The sequence below is a fragment of the Magallana gigas genome, chromosome 10, assembly GCF_963853765.1.
Source record: "Magallana gigas chromosome 10, xbMagGiga1.1, whole genome shotgun sequence".
NCBI lineage: Eukaryota > Metazoa > Mollusca > Bivalvia > Ostreida > Ostreidae > Magallana > Magallana gigas.
In genome coordinates this window covers 26,947,588-26,966,794 of record NC_088862.1, presented here as the reverse complement: position 1 = coordinate 26,966,794, position 19,207 = coordinate 26,947,588, and the positions used below count along the sequence as shown (strand labels likewise).

The following is a 19,207-nucleotide window of genomic DNA, read 5'->3' as shown; positions in this document are numbered from 1 at the left end:
TTTTAACCACAGATTAAAAACAGACTTTGGAGACATCAAAAAACAAAATTTTAAAAGGTGTACCAAGCTAGTAATAGTTGTTTTTTGTTGTTGTTAATACATGAGTGACTGTATTCTAATCTGCAAATACCTTATGCTCTAATAAACCCCTTCACGGTAACTGCAGTGCATGCACTGCTCTTTTGCAGGGCAAATTGACATAGTTTGCCCAAATATGATGCAAAGTCAATTGTTAAATCTATGTCATATAATTGTCTTACTACGAAAACTTCTCCAAATTTGATCAATTTACCTTACAAGACAGCAGTACCGCAGTTACCATGAAAGGGTCTATTATCGATACAGGGAAATGTTAGAGTACTAAACCAAATCTGCCAATACCTTTGCCCTTCTTCCTCATACTGGGGGAGTGAGGTATGCGGATGAGCTTGTTCTTGCTACTCTGTTTGGGGGCCTTAGGGGGCACCTGAGGGGAAGTCCTCAAGGAAGAAGTGGAACCCACGGAGGTAAGAGAGGGGCCCGCAGCAGGGGGCTCGATCTGGTTCCTGCTCCGTAGAATCAAGTCTGTTTCCATCTGTCCTTTGTCCTGGTAAATAGAGATGAAAAATGGATCTTTACAGCTTACTATCAAAGATTTCTTTATTTCTGATATGCATGATTTAGGCCAAAAAAAAAAAAATTAATAAATTTGGTTCTCAGGAATTTTTTTTTTTGTAAAATAAATAGGTATTTCATTTTTTTATATTTATTGTGCAAGATTTGAAAATGGAGGTAATAATTAATTTTAAATTGAAAATAGATTTATTTCCCTTTATAGTATGTCAATTAAATTTTACACCAGATGCTGCAGTGCCTGAGAAACAAAACATTTTTTTTGGCCTAGTAATTCTGGCTCTGGGGCCATAAAACATTGACAAACTCACTTTGTATCTCAATCAATTTTATGAAAGGAACATAAATGAAAATGAAATACTGAGATCAAAAATGAGCTAATTATCTAAGTTTTATGGCCCCAGAGCCTTTATAGGCAAAACCAAGTAAGTGTTAGAAAATGTACAAAGTTAATATAAGGTAATAAGATACATATTATTCTCTGAGTAGTACGAAAAAGCACATAGAAAGGGACAGAACTCTTGAATATTTCATGACATCATTAGTTAATTATCAGTAAAATTCTAAGTAATTAAGAGCATGGTACAAGGTGCAAACATTGCTATTTTTTTAAACTCTTAAATAAGTACATGTATCACAGTCTGCAATTTCATGTGCAAATCAAAAAAAAAAATTAACATCTACTGGAAAACTTCATTTGGTTGTTGAGAGTTTTCATATGTTAGCATTGGCAAACCTTTTTCAGATTCTTTACAATCAAAACTCTCAGCAAAGATTCAGTGGTGTTTCAGAGGCAAAAGAAAATAATAGCACTAGTGTACTTCTATTCCTTTTTTGAAAGTTAGAAATGAATTTGAAAATCTTGGATGTATTTTAAGAAATTATGAATTTTTAATTAAAAGGTGAGATATCAAAGGAGTTAATTTCATTGGCAAATATGGAATCGCGAGAGAATTAGAAATTGAACATGACTGGAATCATACGCTAATTTGAGTGCTTTCCCCCCTTTCCCGACAGAAAACAGTTTAGCTGACAAGCGATGATTACTTCACACCAGCACACACAATGTATGGCATGCAATGAATGGACTCTAATTAACATGTGAAATCTAATTATAATCAAGCGTTTTAAAATAACAAAAAAAAAGATAAATAAATGTAGCTCTCTGGGTGCCATGTTGAATTTAAAAAAAAAAAAAAATTATTTTGAAGACTTTGCTCTGAAATAGAAAACCATACTTACATGTGAAAGTTTCTATAAAAATAGGGAAATGTAATGTATGATTATATATTATACTGTCTGCTGGTACAGGATGATTCATGTACAGTAACGGGTAAATGCAAGCTTTCTGTCATGTAGACATAATTAAAAGAGGGAAATCCACCCAATCTCATGCCATATATATATATATATATACATATAATATATATATTTGCTGAACCGTCAGCAACTTATTCAACGCTCGTAAATGTCACGCACAAATAAAGTCAGGCAACCACCTGCATATTCATTAACCGACAGAAAGAATTAGAAACTCGGTTACAACACGGCTGGTTTCGACTTAAATGCAATAAAATGACGTCAGGTGAGTTATTCTTGTTGTCCCTATATATAATCGCAACACAGGGGGTGAGGGATAACGTGAAATAATAAGGAATTAATTTTTTTTTCATATTGCGATACAACGCCTTATTCGACTGACTTAGAAATTGCCTGCGACACAATAGACACACCAGTCCTGCAAAACGTATTAAACTGCTTGATGTTCCATTTAAATTTTATTTTCTGATTTTTAGGTTGTAGAAAATTAAATTACAAGGAATAAATTTGATTTCTACCTACATATATATGAGTATAACATCACCTGGGCCAGTTATCACTTTATAATAAAGTCACTATTTCATGGTTTTTAAATTAAAAATTATGTAATATCTTATACGAAGAAATAAAATCATTCCTTAAATAACTGACTGAACAATTATTCTATGAGAGAAAAAAATAATAATAACAGAGCTCAGTGGTTCAAGGATCAGACTTGTGAACCGTAAATCATGATTTTGAATCAACCTGGAGCTACTTTTTACATTTTGAGAAACTATTTCAAGGTGAAGTGTCAAGCCATCTTCAGGGTGGAAGAGTCAGAATATGGAACATCACAACTACTGTAAATTCCTTATTTTACGCGAGTACTTAATTCCGAAATTCTGCTGTTTTGTACCAATCGAGAGAATATAAAATCGTGATCATCAATATTTTGTTATAATTTCCTATAGTTATAATTTGTTTGGAAAAAAAAAGCAAGACTTCAAAATCTGCGAAGTTTGCTTCTCCCGATTTTACGCAGAAAATAATTCCTCGCGTTTGATTAAGAATCTACAGTACATGTAATCCTCCACAAAAAGGATGCACAGAAAACCATAAAATATTAATCATTGTGAGATCTACAACTATACAAACACACAATAATACTTCCAGGAATTACAAAATGCATACAGGGAAATATTCACCCCCTTTCACCCTTGTTGTTTATGGGCAAAATTAAGAGAGCAAATTCCAAAGCTTCAAGTTATATCTTTTTAAAAACAACTGTGTCGAAGCAATTCAAGACATGGGCGAAACTGTTTGCAAATGTAGACAGGGTAAAATTACACTGGGTGAAAATAACCCTGTATACAGTAATATGGGAAAAAATTGCTTTCAGGAAAAAAAAATGAAAAAAATTGTTACATTTTTCACACAGAGGTTGACGTAATTGTGAGAGCTAATAACAACAAACAAACATTACCACTACCGGGGAATTACATACAAAAAACTCACTCCAAAAATAAAAATAGACAACAAATGTTCAACTTTTCATAGAAAGGTGGGACTTACATCAGCATCTGGATTATTGTTGGACTGTATGGACCGGATCCAGTCCAGCATGGTGTTGTTTTCGTCCGCCTGGAACAAGTATTCGGAGCCATTGAAGGTCTTGAGTCGGAACACGTTCTTTTTCTTGGTGTAATCGTGTGCAATGTCGACCAAACAAGACTTGATGGAGATGGGCTGATCGTCGAAGTTAAACGTGTGAGTCTGGAATCGAATCATGATAGATTTGGATAAATTCCTGTTTGTAACGCTCATTTTGATTGGCTGGGAAGAGGGAAGTTCATTGGCATCACGGTCACCAAGCTTTAAAATCGTCACAAGATTTTCAAGTGAAACATTTTTAGATTGTAAATGTATAAACTATTGAACCTCCCCCTTCCCAAAAACAAAATTAAAATTATCTCTTCAAAACAAGATGTACTCAGCATTATCAAGCAAGTATTCCCAGTGTACCCAAATTAATCAAATATATTAGTATGTTTAATGACATTTACTTTATCAAAATTATAAAAAGATTAAAATACAGTTGAACTTCTATATCTTGAACACTGATATCTTGAATACAATGGATATGTCAAAGTACAGTCAAAACTGCCGAAGCGGCCACCCCTATTAAGCAGTCACCTTACGTATGCGGTCATTTTATTTCCTCCCAATGAAAAATTCTATATAATTGCCCTCTAATGAGCGGTCACCTGTCTAACGCGGTCAGCGGTCATCGTATTTTGATCCGAAACTGTACAGTCGACTTGCATTAGGCGGCCATTTTGGCCGGTCACATGATTTACACCCGGGGATTTTTATCATGGCTTCCGAATGTCGGGTGATAAACGTAAACAATAATTACACGATTGAGACGAGAGAAACCAAATAAATCGATGTATTTATAATACATAATTGGCAGATCAAATACGAATGGTAATCAAGTGAATTGTTTAAACATGTATTAACAATGTTTGTTTTATAAACATGAATGAAATAGGTGTCAAAAATGTCCGCGGCGAGGCAAGAGAAAAATGCTTGATTTCATAATATGATTTAAGTTCAGATACGGTCAGTTAAAAACTTGACTGTTGATTTGTATTAAAAGTGCTTGTTTTTTTTATATATACGGTACTCATGAAGATAGTCAGTGTTATAATTGTGAAAATGTCAGCGACACGGTTTTACCACGTAGTGACTTTTTTCAATAATTTTAAAAATTACAAAAATTGCATGTACAATTTGTTAGGTAATTGTACTTATTTGTAAATATAATTATAGATACTATAAACACATTTAATCAATTACTTTTTCTATCATTTTGATACATTATTGTTTTATTGTGATAATTATTTTGATAAGATATTTGATGTTGGCAAATTCACAAATCTCTATTCAAAGGTCACCTCTGTTAAGCGGTCACTTTGGGTGCCTCCCGCAGGTGACTGCTTAATACAAGTTTGACTGTAATTTGTAAGTCCTAATCACTTATTTTTTTAGTATTTCACCCTTGATATCTTGAATACTAGAATATATTAGAGTTTTTAAACAGTATCAGCTAGTTCGAGATAACGAAGTTTGACTGTAATTGACATACGTTAGCTGGATCTCTCTTCTCCTTGGAGATGTAGAGGGCGTGACCTCTTAGCTCCACCCACACCGGTTTCCAGGACCTGTCACTGGCTTTCTGCAAACACCAATAATAAACTTACAATAGCAGGGTTTTTTTTTTAAAGTAATGAAGGCGATAATCGGTTCATATGTAAATAATATATACATTTAGGCGATAATCTTGTTTCTTACATGTCAGTACATATACTGTAGAAGCACATATTTTCGTTGGGTTAAAATTCCGTTGCTTTTAAAACAAATACAATTTCGTTGGCATTTCATTTTGTCATATCATCCCTAAAATGTATCGCGTATCAACTCTGTATTTATTAATACTTGGGTTAAAAATTCATCATGGATTTAATTTCGTTGATTTATACTGCTACTACTATATAATAAATTGATAATTCAACTTTATACTGTTTTGATGGGGTTCTTTTTCTTCTTCTTAGAATACTTGCATTGTGTAATCAAATGTAATCAAAGCTCATTTTGACACATACTGTGGAATCATTCAAATTCGTGGGGGGTGAATTTTCGTGGATAATGCTTAAATTTTGCATGTTCGTGGGGACATAATTTCGTGTATTCTTACACTTATAAAAAGAAATACGACTTTATAACTCTAGTTTATTAATTCGTGGAAGATGTTACTTCGTGGATGAGTCAGGTACCCACAAATTCCACGAAAATTAAGCCACCACGAAATTTAATGATTCCACAGTAATGACATGTGCACCTGGTTTACTATGATAAAAACCAGTAAAATCATATTCAAATTAATTATAAACTCTAGACTTGATGATTGGCTAAAGAATCTACCAATTGAAAGTAAATCTTCTTAAGGCAACTGCCAATTTACACCCCCACCCCCACCCCCTCCCCTAACATGCATGTAGTCAATATTCATGTAAATGATTTCACAGTTCATATAGCTTGTGTGACTCACATCATGTCTTCTACACCACTTACAGCTTTGGAAAAACTTCAATATTGTATGAATTTTATGATTGTATACATTAAATTCAATAGGTAACATATATAATTTAGTGTCTATTCATATATAGATATATAATATAAACCAGGTATAATTATACACATATCTTTATTAGCAATAACTTAATTTGTTAGATTTCTTGATTAGGTACCAAACGCCATTCATTCATATTACAAAGATTGATATTAGCATCAAAATTATAATATAAATGGCAATGCTGCAAATTAACTTATCAATTGTCTCTAATGGCTTTAATTGTACTTCTCAATGCACAATTTTGCAGTCTTTAAAGCCTTCTGAATATTTCATCCAATTCACTGATTCCTTTTTTTCTTTTTTTTAACCATTCAGTTTACGAAGCTACAAGTGATTCTTTCCTTGGAGGAAGAAATTGCCTGCACTATCCGTTCGACAATCAATAAACATGACAAACCAAGAAACTCACTTCTATCGAGAGACAGAAAGAGTGGGGTAAAAAAATCCAATATGACTCATATTCCCCAATACCTAATGTTGCCACCTTCTATCTGCGGCAACAGGCAAAACAAAGCCAACAGGAAATGTAATTCAGTCATGTCTTTGCCACTTATCCAAATTTCCCGACGTTTTTCTTTTTTTTTTTTATCATCCAAATCTACTTTAAAATTTGACAATTTATAAAAGCATATTATCCTATTATTAAGAAATTCTAATGGTTTTTAAGTATTTTATCATATGAATAAGGGTTTTACTTGTATTTTATCCTCAATGCCTCATAATACAGATTCATGATTCAAAAGCATTTGTAAACAGCAAGAACAGCAAACTATTTCTTGTGTACTCTTACAATATGACTATTACATTACAATCTTATTAAGGAATTAAAACTGTCACTATTAATTTTGTTAATCTGACAGGGTTAATAATTTGAGCGGTAAAAAAAAACTTTTTCTCAGCCATCTGAAGGTTTAAAAACTCACTTCAACTGCTCCTTCGATTAAAAGTTTGACACTTGTCCGTGATACAAAAAACCCACATCTTCACCAAAAAAAATCACATCTTCTCCTAACATATTATAAAAGACAGGCAGGTTATTCCCTTACATTGATGAACTATGACTTTCAAAATTACAGCAAGTAAACTTTTAATTTCTCACCAATATCTCCTAGGGCATAAAAGTTATCATCCACTTAATAAATTATCAAGCATGATCAGCTTCATAGCTATAGATACAGGTACAATATCAATTCTGCTTAATCTGTAAATAATTGGGAAATGTGACAAAAAATACTTCTGACAGATTAACTGTAAAAGCTCGAGTGGAATAGATTGAGGAATTGATATGGAGTCTGAGGAATGATTGGAGATCAGGAAAAATGAGCTCACATAAGTTTCATGGCTCCATCTGCCTGCATGTGCACCCGCTGTTTCTTGAACTCAGTTTTTTTCCGTTTAACAATGTACATGCTTCCTGATATACAATAAATATACTTTTTAAAATTCTTATAAATAGCTAAGGAATGTGTAGTGGAAAAGACCCGAGATCAAAATAAGAGCTCATCTACTGCAGGTACACGTATTATATTTGGCGTGTACGATATTTGGTGGAAATTAGTTTTTGAACAAGTTGGCGTGGATTTGAAATAGCGTAATTCTGAATGTGACTATACTTATTACATATATGCATGACATTTGACGATGTACTTGATTTAGCGCTAAAAAGAATGCACAGCCAAATGTAGTACGCTTATAGTATATACATGTATTATGTAAATTTCCTGGCCCTGTATGGGGCCATAAAACTAGGAAGAAGAGCTCACGATCAATCTCAGCCTTGCTTTTCCTCCATAAATTCCTATTATAAAAGAAACATTGAGATAAAGTCTCGCTAGATGTCTAGGTGTTACGGCCACCATCATTATAACCCTGGCCACTGGGCCATTTAACTTAAACAAGCTGACTTATAACCTCAGTCTCACTGTTCTGCAGTCAATCCATTTTTTGTGGAAAAATCAAAAGTGACCACCTTTAAGTTTTATGGTCCTGTATCTTACACTTTTTTCGATTCAGTGTTCTGTTTAACAACATACAAGTATTATACAGTGGGTTAATATGCTATGAAGTCATATACTAAAGTCAGTATGTTAAAAGATAAGATCTGAGATCGAGTAAGCTCATGGTCTTCTGAATAGTTCAAGTTTCAAGTTCAAGTTCAAGTTTCATGACTTGCCCTTTCTTCAATATAGTCTTCTGTTTAAACAATGTACATATATAATCTTATATTTAAATTCAGTAAAGTATATACTGTACAATGCTATGGAGAGTACGACTGACAGTTTAAGATACAAACCCCCATGCAGGATGAGTCACACTGGGTCTATCAAAACAGGAAAAACATTCATTGATCCCTCAATCACACTAACTGATCACTCAATGGATGTCAATGGGATATTAGCTGATGGCAGTTTGATATCAGTGAAAGTGAGATATCAGCTGATGTCAATGCCATCAGAAGGATATTAGGGATAGTAAGCAAAATATTAGCTGATGCCAATGGGATATCAGCAGAATATCAGTGAAATAGGTGAAATATCAGTAACGTTGTTGCTAATACGATATCAGTGGTAACTAAAATTGTAGGATTTTTTTTACTGAGAGAAACTATCTCTTTTGTACGAAAGCCCATTGAAAAGTTATGCACAATATTAGGAAAGTCTTTGCTTTTTTTCACAAAAGTTACACATTTATTAGTGAAATTAATGCATTCATTTGCGAAAGTTTCACATTTATTTGCAAAAGTTATGCGTTTACTCGGGGGAAATTTTTTTTTACCTACAAAAATACTTCAGTTTGTGTGTGTGTGACTGTGTTAGGGGGGAAGGGGGTGTATGACTATGCAACATACAGTACTAGTTTTACAGTTAGTGTTATGTTTACCTTTCCATCCGTAAGATCTGTCTTACACAACAGTGCGCCTTTCTTGGTCACCTCTTGCATTGGACTGGCTGGGTCCTGTCTTCTCTCTGTCGCCTCAATAATCCTTGGAGTCTGTCAAGTGGAAAACAAAGGAAAATAATAAGAGCTTTGGGTTCAATGGTTGTGGCCATTTCTAGACTATATCAATCTCCTTTAATTTTAAAGGAGAAGATCTGTATAAAAGATAGCAGTAAACATGCAAATTTACAAGGTAAAATATTTAGAATTTTATTTTTTGTTACAAAATGGCAGTTGAAGGCTAAAAGTACATGTATCATGTCTAAAATTTTATCTGATTGATAATTTGTTTAACATCTTAAAAAGAAACATTTATAATAGACTGGAAACAAATTCTGCACTTAAGATGTATTATTATTCGAACCTTGTTATTTATCAATAATAAATAATTCTGATTGTAACCCCTCATTTGATTGGCTAAAAAAATTCATATATATCATATAACATAACTTGCCTACGTCACAATACGACGCGCGTGCGAAACGTACTATTAATCCACTTGACGTTACGTTTAAATTTTGTACAAATTAACATATTTTAACTAATTAACGGGCCTTAATTTATTATCTGATTTAAATAGTAGAAAATTAAATCATAAGGAATAAATTTAATTTCTACCTATGTTATACGAGTATAACATAACTTAGAACAGTTCACGCATTTTTATAATCCGCTCTGCAGTTTATAAAGCATAAAATGCCCCAAGTTATGTTATATTGTATAACAAAGGTAGAAGTTATATTCATTCCTTAAATATTTGATACTCACTTTTTCCCCAAAGAAGTATTTCAGTTTCCTCATGGAGGGTTTCTGATGGGGGGTCGTGATTCTAAGAAGAGAGAAATGTGAAAATTAAATAGCATTCAAACAGTCTCGCACGTCATTTGATATCTATAGCAATTAAGTAGCAAGTCTGGAATAAGATTCTTATACATAAGAGAAAACAATTAAATAGATAGGATGTTAACTGTCCTATGTATATTATTTGCTCTGAAAAAACCCAATACGTTAAATGACAAAAAGTTTGTTGCATACATGTAGTCCTTCTCTCACGTGTATGGCTGTTATTCTTATTGATAATTGTATCTTTGACAAATATTTTTGCTTTACATTTCTCCAAAGGAGTGTTTTCAAGGCTAAGTAAATTTGTGGGTAGTAGCAGTAGCACAAACATTTTAATTTTTTAATTGACAAAAATTGATACAAAAAAAAATGTTGATGAAACCAGTTTGTTTTCGTTTTTAATCTTATAAGAGAGAGTTTGCTAAAAAATAATGCAATCACAGTCACAGACTTTTAGTGGGTGGTGTTTTAATGGAAAAATGATGGCAATGCCCATTTTAATCCAGTCATTTTCCTAATTCATACCCTAAGGCTAATAGAAACTGCAAAAAAAGCAATTCTGTCGAAATACGTAAATCGAGTAATTTTCGTGACCCTCTAAATTTCACTATTTTCATAATCACTTTTACATCGCAAAATATTCAATACACAGAATTTTTATCTGGTGTTGTTTGCTAATAACCAACTTTTAAAATTGCTAAAAATGACGCAAACAAAAATGTTACACATTTTTTTCTATTTTCGCAAATTTTGCAACGTGCAAAAAAAAAAACCTTGGATATACAGTATGTGACAATGTCTGTTGCTCTTTCATTCCACAATGGTACTCACTGTAAATGTATCTCAGTCTGTGATTGGCTAGGTGAATGAGTCTTGTCCAATGATAGCTTGTGAGAGTCCCGGTCTTTGGCGGTTGCCATGAGGTAGGAGGTTCTCCTCTGTAACTTGATTGCCTCATCTTCAGGAGAAGCTAAAAATTGCAAGGACACACATTGTATCACCACAAACCCTCTATTAATTGGAAATGACTTCCAGTAAAAGGATATGACATTGTACGGCATATGTTACTGCATGAAAACCAACTTTTATTCAAGGCGACTGAATTATTCAATCAGGGTTGTCTCTAAAAGTTGAAGTAGAAGGGAGAAATAAAAAAGTAGAAGGGGGTCTGGAGGTCTAGCTTATGGCTAGATTGTGTTTGAAATGCAATAATAGCCGGGTAATTACGTCACTTTAGGCGGGGAAATTCCCCGCCTCCCGGGTCTTAGAGACAACCCTGACAATGGAGAATAACTGGCTTGTGGCGACTTTTTCTCGTGACTATAAAGATGTAGATTTTCTAGCAAATATAATACTATATACATATTACGACTGGTTTGCTGCAAGAAATAGTCGCAATGATAAGGCTCTTGCAAACATAGAGAAAATTTCTAGCCAGCAAATAAAAGTTGGTTAACAGTATATGCCTTAGCTTTAATGCACAATGTAAAATCTAGCAGAAGTAATTTTTTCTGAAACTGTTTTTCCATCTAGATATTGAGACTCACTTTCTGATTTCCGTCGTAGTACCACCGTGGATTTGACGTCTTTGATTGGTGAACTTGGAAGGGCCAAGTCATCAGCTGTCGTAACAGGTAGTACTAATAACAGAAAACAAAAAATACCTTAGTTACAGCAAAGGAGCTATAAGGGCTCATCAAGTTATTCAGTTTAAAGGTTCAGCTTCAGTGCTTGGTTTTCAATCTCATTTTCAGATTCACAGAATAAAAGATCTTAAGTTCAGGCATTGCTTGCCTGTAAAATTGTTATGAAGATTGCACAATCAAATTAAAGTAATATGAGCTATAAAGAGTCTTAATTGTGTTACATGAAGCTCAAGGTTTTGGCATAAAAATGTATAAAAACATTGATAATTAAGAGGGCTCGATGGGCATGGACATTTTTACACTGTATTGATCTCCTTTAAAAGAAGAGCTCTATGTAAGAATATAAGTAAATGCTCAGATGTAAAAGGTAAAATATAGTTATGGACCTAAATTACCTTTACAAAATAACAGTTTATAGCTAAAGAGATCATATCTAAAAATTCAAGGGAGGTCTGACCACCCAGCCTCCTTAATGAGGCCGAGTACAGAACGAGTACGCACGCTTTCGCTCAGCGTTTCATTTGTATTGTGACGTCATCTTTTTGCTTTGTTGACGCCATGGCGTGATAGTTTCAACTGCAGATATTCAGCGCAATTTATTGAAAATAGCTCGTTTGATGCATAAAATTGAATTTATTTTGTGGAATAAACATAAATGTCTCGAAATATAAGCTATATTTGGGCTCGGGTCGAAAACGTGAAGAAGGTTCAGCAAGCCTAGCCCTCTGTCACGTTTTCTTAACCCGCCTAAATATAGATTAATTCATATGTTTCAAGACAGTAACCATATATTTTATATTAATGACCCTTAATATGTGATGTTATTTATTTATTTATTACTTAAATATGTCTGAATGTTTTAATAATACTATAAAGATAACCGTTTCCGCCTTTGTTAAATAAAAAATAGCCATAATCCGACAAATCTGGGAAATTGGGCATACAAAAAACAACTTTGATAAGACCCATGGAACAAACGAGGAGGTAAAAAGGTTTTTTTTATTTAACCATTTGATGCCTTTTAGCAATAGGTTTAATATGTAGAACAGAAAAAGAAATCCCTAGGGCAGAAGTTTTAAAAAAATGTAAAAAATGTGCAAAATTGATACATTTTAAGCAAAATCCCATAGGGTCCTATGTTAAAAATTAACAAACTTTTAGATGACCCTTTAATTAAACGGTGTGGTAAATGTCTTATTTTTTAATCTTAAAATAATAATTATATCAGTAGAAATTCATGTAAAAAATTTCATACAAAAATCTAGGGCAGAACAAATTAGACCCGGCCTCGTTAAGTGCAACAAAACGTCAACTCAAATTGTGACCACCAAAACACCTCAAAGAACAAAAATGTGAAAAAATTAGTACTGGAGGCCGAGTGCATTGAACGAAGTACCCATCAGATCTTTCTTCAAAACTTTAGATACGATTAGATTAGCCATAAAATCAGGAAAGAAAATTTCCGAACAATTTAGGTTTAAAATTTTAGCATTTTCCCATGTCTTTGAAATACAAAGCTCTCCTTGTAATGGAGATTAATGTAGTTTAAGAATGGTCGTCAGCACCTAGCCCTCTTACAAAATAATCTTGATAAACTTTGTTTTCCGACTCACACACTCACAGTTTAAAACAATTCATGCGTTGTGCTTTTCAACAACCAAACAAAAGAAAGGGTGCAACTGGTTTTTTTTTTAATCGAATTTAAAAAAACAAACACAACAATTATCGACAAATTACAACAACAGAAATGAAACACCAAACAAAAAAACATCCCAAAAAACACGAACAAGCACATAAAATAACAAAAAGCCTAATAAATATATACTTTTGTTCTTTTTTCGCAAAACTGCTTTAGCTGGTTCCCTGACAGGGGTACTAGTAAATGCTAAACCAGTGCAATGAGAAATGGATGATAGATCTGAAAGGAAACAGCTGATGATGATCACGATAATGGTGATTAAAAGATCAATGTCAAGAAAGATGAAAAACCTTTATAACTGATAAGAAAAGGTAAACAGAACCATTTTAACAAGGGCTTGGACTTTGGGTGTTTGTTTCAATCAGAAACGTGACGTACATGTAGGCCTGTCTTTTTCATTGCTGGCCACTCAGCAATAGCTCTTTGAAATCAACAAGATTTTCTGGCTTCTGAGTTAAAACTATGCAATTGCAATTGGTGAATTTTTTGCTTGAAACCAGCGTCATTTCTTGTTTTGATGCAAAAAAGAGTTACATCCTACTGAAAAGCCAAGGTTTTGTTAAAATGGTTCTATATATATGAGGAAAAGTCTAGCACACCTTATGACTTAAGTTTTTGCTAATCAAATTTTCAATGTACATGATTGTATGTTAAATCATTTACAAACAACATACACTACCCCTATAGTAAGTACCTTTTATCAAAGTGAACAATAATTGAGAGGGAAACTGTGAGCAAATGACATTGCCCTTATGGTATGAATTAATCATTTGTATAGATGAATCTGATTAAGGTGGTATGGGACACCTGTTGATATTAATTTGGATAAAAAGTACATTATAATCAAAATAATTTCACCGGTTTAGAATTTTCAAATTTTACAATATTTGACCATAAATTGTGTTTAAAAATGTTTTTAAATGTAAAAACTATAATAGTCCCAGAAGGATTTGAACTCAAGTCACTTATATATTGGTAGATAACGCTTTAACCCTTTGCGCTACACTGTAATAAGGCAACAATTTATTTTTTTTGATAGGAAGTACGTCACAATATGGAGGTGTCCCATACCACCATAAGACAAAAAGATTTAATTAACTCCAAACAAATGAACAAACTTGTCAAAATTTCGACATTAATTTTTTTTTCATATGTTTAAACTTAATTAATTTACAAATGCAACACAATTAGCATTAATGAAAGCTCAAATATGACAAGAACATTTGCATTCAATAACAACACTGCATTGTTAAAATGGAAAAAGCATGAACTGAATGATGTAAATGCAGTTTTAAGCAGTCACTTCAGATTGGGGATCAGTCTTAAAGTTAAAAGAGCAGTTGCTGTGTGGTGGTTTACCTGACTCTGAGGAGAAAGAGCCGGGAGGGAGGATGTTTAGTGAATCCCAGGGTGGGCTGGAATGGTGGAGGGAGGAAGGTTCCGGACTGGACAGGCGTTCTGAACTGGAACGGCTCCCAGAGTCTGTGGAAAGGTCAAAGGGTAATAAAGTTCATTGTCATAGCAACTTCAGCATGTGAATAAAACCTCATAGCAACTACTGAATTAACATTAACAATTCGAAGAATTTATATATGTCTTAAGTTTGCAAAAAGGTCCATAGGATTTTGGAATACGTTGTATAATGAAAAAAAGTCATGAAAATTTCAAGGTTCATTAGTCCTTTAAAAAAGTCATTGTTAAATCAACTTTACATACTGTTAAGAGAAATTTTCAATTTAAAAAAAAAAAAAATCATCAAAGAATTTTCAAGTCAGCTGCAGCCGACCATCCTTAACTAAAAGTTAACATTGTCACAGCAATGATATATACATGCAACACATTATTTTATTCATAAATGTTAAAAGAATGTGTCCAAAAGCAAAGCAGTAATGACTGCCTTTACTTTTTTTTTTCGTTTTTTTCGTTTTTTATTAAGGGGGGGGGGGTGTCTTACTAAAGAAGAGCTCTACTTTTAATACTCTCCAGTAATATGGCATTGCAGCAGAGTAATTTATTAACCCAATTTCTTTCTGGAAATCAAAAGCAGGTGATACGAGCAAGTTTTAGGTAACTTTTACTCAGTCTTTGTGACTTATAAATTAGAAAATCTAGTTTACGACCTATTATCCAAAGCCCATCAATGGAGATAAAAATAACAACTTTCTTTTTTTAAACATTAACAACTCTCAGCATTGCCAAGGCGATGAATCAGACCGATTGTGTATCAGAATCCAGCTTATAACAGTTGGATTATTTTCCTGCTAGCTTATACGTTACTTTAACTTCCTGAATGTGACAGACATCATGTTCCAGTTCGATTTAATTGACTTATCGTTTAAAGTCTATTTATATACTACTACAAGTATTTTTCATCAGTCATCATTAGCCTATACACATCTATCTTTTAGTTAATATACTGCAGTACAAGGGTCGTTCAGAAATGTCAGATTATGAAAATCATAAAAATAAATCCGGCCAAGCCCTATAATTTCAAGGAAAACTTGAAATATGCAATCAGCTTAACTGCAAATAATATAGCATTCCCTGTACAGTAGAACACGCTTTTAACGAAGTACCAGGGATGGGTGATTTTGCTTCGTAATAAACGTAAATCATTATATCCGTCAAGTTTACAACATGTTATAAAGTCACAGGGTATGAAAATCACTTTGCTGTAAGTGTCAATTATATATATTATATAATTATTAAATATATTATATATGTGTGTTGGCATTAACAATGTTTTACTGTATTTCTATTCTTTTTCCTAGTTTTGTTTGAAATGCATCAATATGATTAAGTGAACATATATAATATATATTTCTCCCTTCTGTCTAATTTTTCACATAAGGTGGAAATTGCGTTAATCAAAAAAAAATTATTATATCATCTAGTATGTATTACATATAAATATCAAAATTTGATACCCAATTTACATATTTCATGTATAATCAATATTCTTTCCCATAATAGCTAGCCCTTGTATGGTCATTAAGCATATACATGTATATACGCAGATTATAATGCAACTTTTTGACTGTCAAAATGTACCCTGCACAACGTAGATTTCACATCTGCGGAATAAACAAAATCACCTGATCTACAAGGATCGCAGTCTAGGGTTTTAAATTTTATCTGACCGAGGTGTATAGACATATATATATCTCTACAAAAGGCTACCTGTTTTACGTAATTTACCTTGAGTCTGACCTTCAAAAAGCAGATTTGTCCAAACATCATTCATACAAGGTGAATTAAATACCTGCATGTCTACGATTTTTCTTTTTCTTTTTTTTTTTTTGGTCTCCAAATTGGACTATGGTTGAATCCTTATCACCTTAAATTTTTAACTATAAAATTTAATCTCTGTAAAACAGCCATTGATAAGTGAATTGCATCATGGACATGCAAAATATGATGCATTTAAGAATTGAATGCCCTCTGTATACAATCATTGTAACAATATAAAAATTGTTAACAGGAAAAATAGTCTGGACAAGTTTCAAATCAGCAAAAACCTGATGGATTCTAAGTAAATGCAATACAGCTGATTCAAGTTATTGGAGGGGGTGGGGGTGTTAAAAATTGTCCTTTTTTCAGGCTCAAGGATGAAGACTTTGCCCTTAACCAATCTTAAGTATAAAGGCTTTATAAAATCATTGCCCAATTTCTCATATTTTTGATAGAGTGGGTGGAAAGGCTGCATCCTCAACAAGAATATGAAGTCTTTGCTCACACCTTTTGATTGTTTAAGTGATAAAGTTAAGCAGTAGGACCAATAACCCAGAGGATAATTAAAAGATAAGAGTTTTGACCATTCCCTTTGGGAGTATATTTTCAAGAAAAAGAAATGCAAGGTCTTTGACTATGCTGCTCTAGAATGAAGGCTTTGCCCAGAAGCCCCCCCCCCCCCCCAAAAAAATATAGAAATATATATTTCAAGTACTTCCAGTATTTCTATATTTCTAAGCACCTTCAGGAAGTATATAGATGTCATCAATTTCATCATCGTCTTCGGGCCAGGCATCAGCCAGCCCCAGTCCAATGTAGATTTCCTTCATTTTGGAGTCGAAGAGATTCAACATGTTGTCGCAGTCCAAAGCCATGATCCCAGACAACATTGCTGGTTCAAAAAAATCTACAGGCTGAAGGAATTGATGAATCCTTTTCTACTTTCCTTTTTCGAACATTGCCAAACTCTTTTTTTCGTAATTATCACAATGAACTTTGTGACTAATGCACAATTAGTCCCCAATATTTGCCACTTAATACATTGTCAAGGAATACAGGAATCCCTCTCTATTTTCCTGGTGATTGATGATATGTTGATCAAGCAAAATGATATTTTTTTTGTCAGTATTGCAACTTTGTGTTTAATCTACATTTTATACAATGATTTGCCACCTATTTAATCCACATTTAGTCCAATAACATTTGCCACCTAATGAAAAACACAAGGTAAAGGGACAAATCCTTTTCTATTGTCCTTTCACAAACACCTCCTTAATTTTGTTCCCCACAATTATCACAACTTCGTGTTAATCCATGATTCCATAATTCATATCTTTTAAAAGCATAGCTGATCAAGTCTTTTTGATAAATTTCTGATGTCCTGGGTAATCAAAAGAAGATTAGACATATTATATCATTATCAGATTATAAGTGCAACACAAATGACCTTCACATTGGAAACTTGTGGTCAATATTCAGACAGTCATTTCCTTCAAAGAATAAAAACTGATAGTGTTCAACCTTTTTCATGATGACTTCCTGTGATATCAAGTGCAGGGAAAGTCGATCATGTAGAGAGCCTAATCCCATCGTCTAAACATCCATAATGAATGAATTTTCCCCTCCTTTAGCCCAAAAAAAAATCATATTCCAGCATGGCAATTATAAAAGCAGGCTTTCTGCATACAGCTGTCAAAAAATTAGTCACAGCGTTCAAATTTTGTGAACACCATTAAACATCCTCTTTTTGTAAGGAACCCTATTTTAAAAGTACAGTCAATCCATATCAACGATATCTACAAAGGATTAGAACAAAAATCCTACGAAAACATTCGCTACATAGACGTATCTCATCGACGAAATGAAAACACAACGAAATGAATGTAAATTTCTCCGGTGAAGGCACAAAGTGAGAGAGCGTTTCTTATCAACATCAATTACCACAAAATAAAAACAAAGATTGAAGTCGTAACATGACTTGCTAAGAATTTAAAACACACACATAAAAAAAAAGTCCAGGGATGATAACGGCACAATAGAACTCGTGTAACGTTCGTGTCCAACATGTCATCCCAGCTTGACGAGACCTAGTTGAGAGAGGGGAGAATCTCAGCCTTTTATGAGAGTCTGTACTTGTCAAGTTCAATTCCTCTGCACTTGACTGGTTAAGGACATGCAACTAAACATCATGTATCCTTCCTTATAAAATTTTCGTTCACATACACGGAGAGAGAGAAAAACACATCACACTAGGCGAACACAAAAACAGGCATTGTATGGATAAGAGACTGTATCACACCATACACAGAGTGACTTTATTACAATGATGGGGTTGACAGTGCAAAATACAATAACCTGTTAAATTCCCGGATTACACACAGATTAAATGCAGCCTTTTTCCTCTATGCAATATGATTCATCCTGATTCTCAAATAGCTTTCCCCATTCAGAACCCAAGTACAATAATATTAGCATATGGTTTGCATATGGACACAGCAATAATTGAAACCCATATTTTCAAGTACAACAGGCATGGGTTTTTTTAAGAATTTTTTTTTTTTAAATACAGAAGATAACTTGCTACAGTTAGATAAGATTATGTAATTCAATCTGAAGATTGAATTATATTAATGGTTGGGGATGTTTAGCGGTTTAAGTATTTTAATGTTGCACTGTTATTTCTACCATTTTGATCAAAGCATTTTAATTTAGAGTTGGTAAAGTCATTCTGTGGAGGAAGAA

At 33.3% G+C, this 19,207-nt stretch overlaps 1 protein-coding gene across 12 annotated transcripts in view; it reads right to left on the bottom strand.

The window, feature by feature from the left end:
* LOC105321641 (rho GTPase-activating protein 23) overlaps nt 1–19,207 on the bottom strand; it is a 53,840-nt gene that overhangs the window by 8,403 nt on the left and 26,230 nt on the right. For 9 of the 12 annotated variants that reach the window (XM_066073770.1, XM_066073771.1, XM_034453925.2 and 6 more), the window contains 9 exons: nt 14,594–14,716; nt 13,361–13,453; nt 11,437–11,529; nt 10,721–10,859; nt 9,815–9,875; nt 8,990–9,100; nt 5,063–5,152; nt 3,487–3,786; nt 382–586 (listed from right to left, as the gene is read on the bottom strand). In XM_066073770.1, coding sequence (XP_065929842.1) covers nt 382–586; nt 3,487–3,786; nt 5,063–5,152; nt 8,990–9,100; nt 9,815–9,875; nt 10,721–10,859; nt 11,437–11,529; nt 13,361–13,453; nt 14,594–14,716 — 1,215 coding nt within the window. The remainder of the gene's footprint in view (nt 1–381; nt 587–3,486; nt 3,787–5,062; nt 5,153–8,989; nt 9,101–9,814; nt 9,876–10,720; nt 10,860–11,436; nt 11,530–13,360; nt 13,454–14,593; nt 14,717–19,207) is intronic. The other 3 variants (XM_034453932.2, XM_066073774.1, XM_066073775.1) reach the window with 3 other exon arrangements.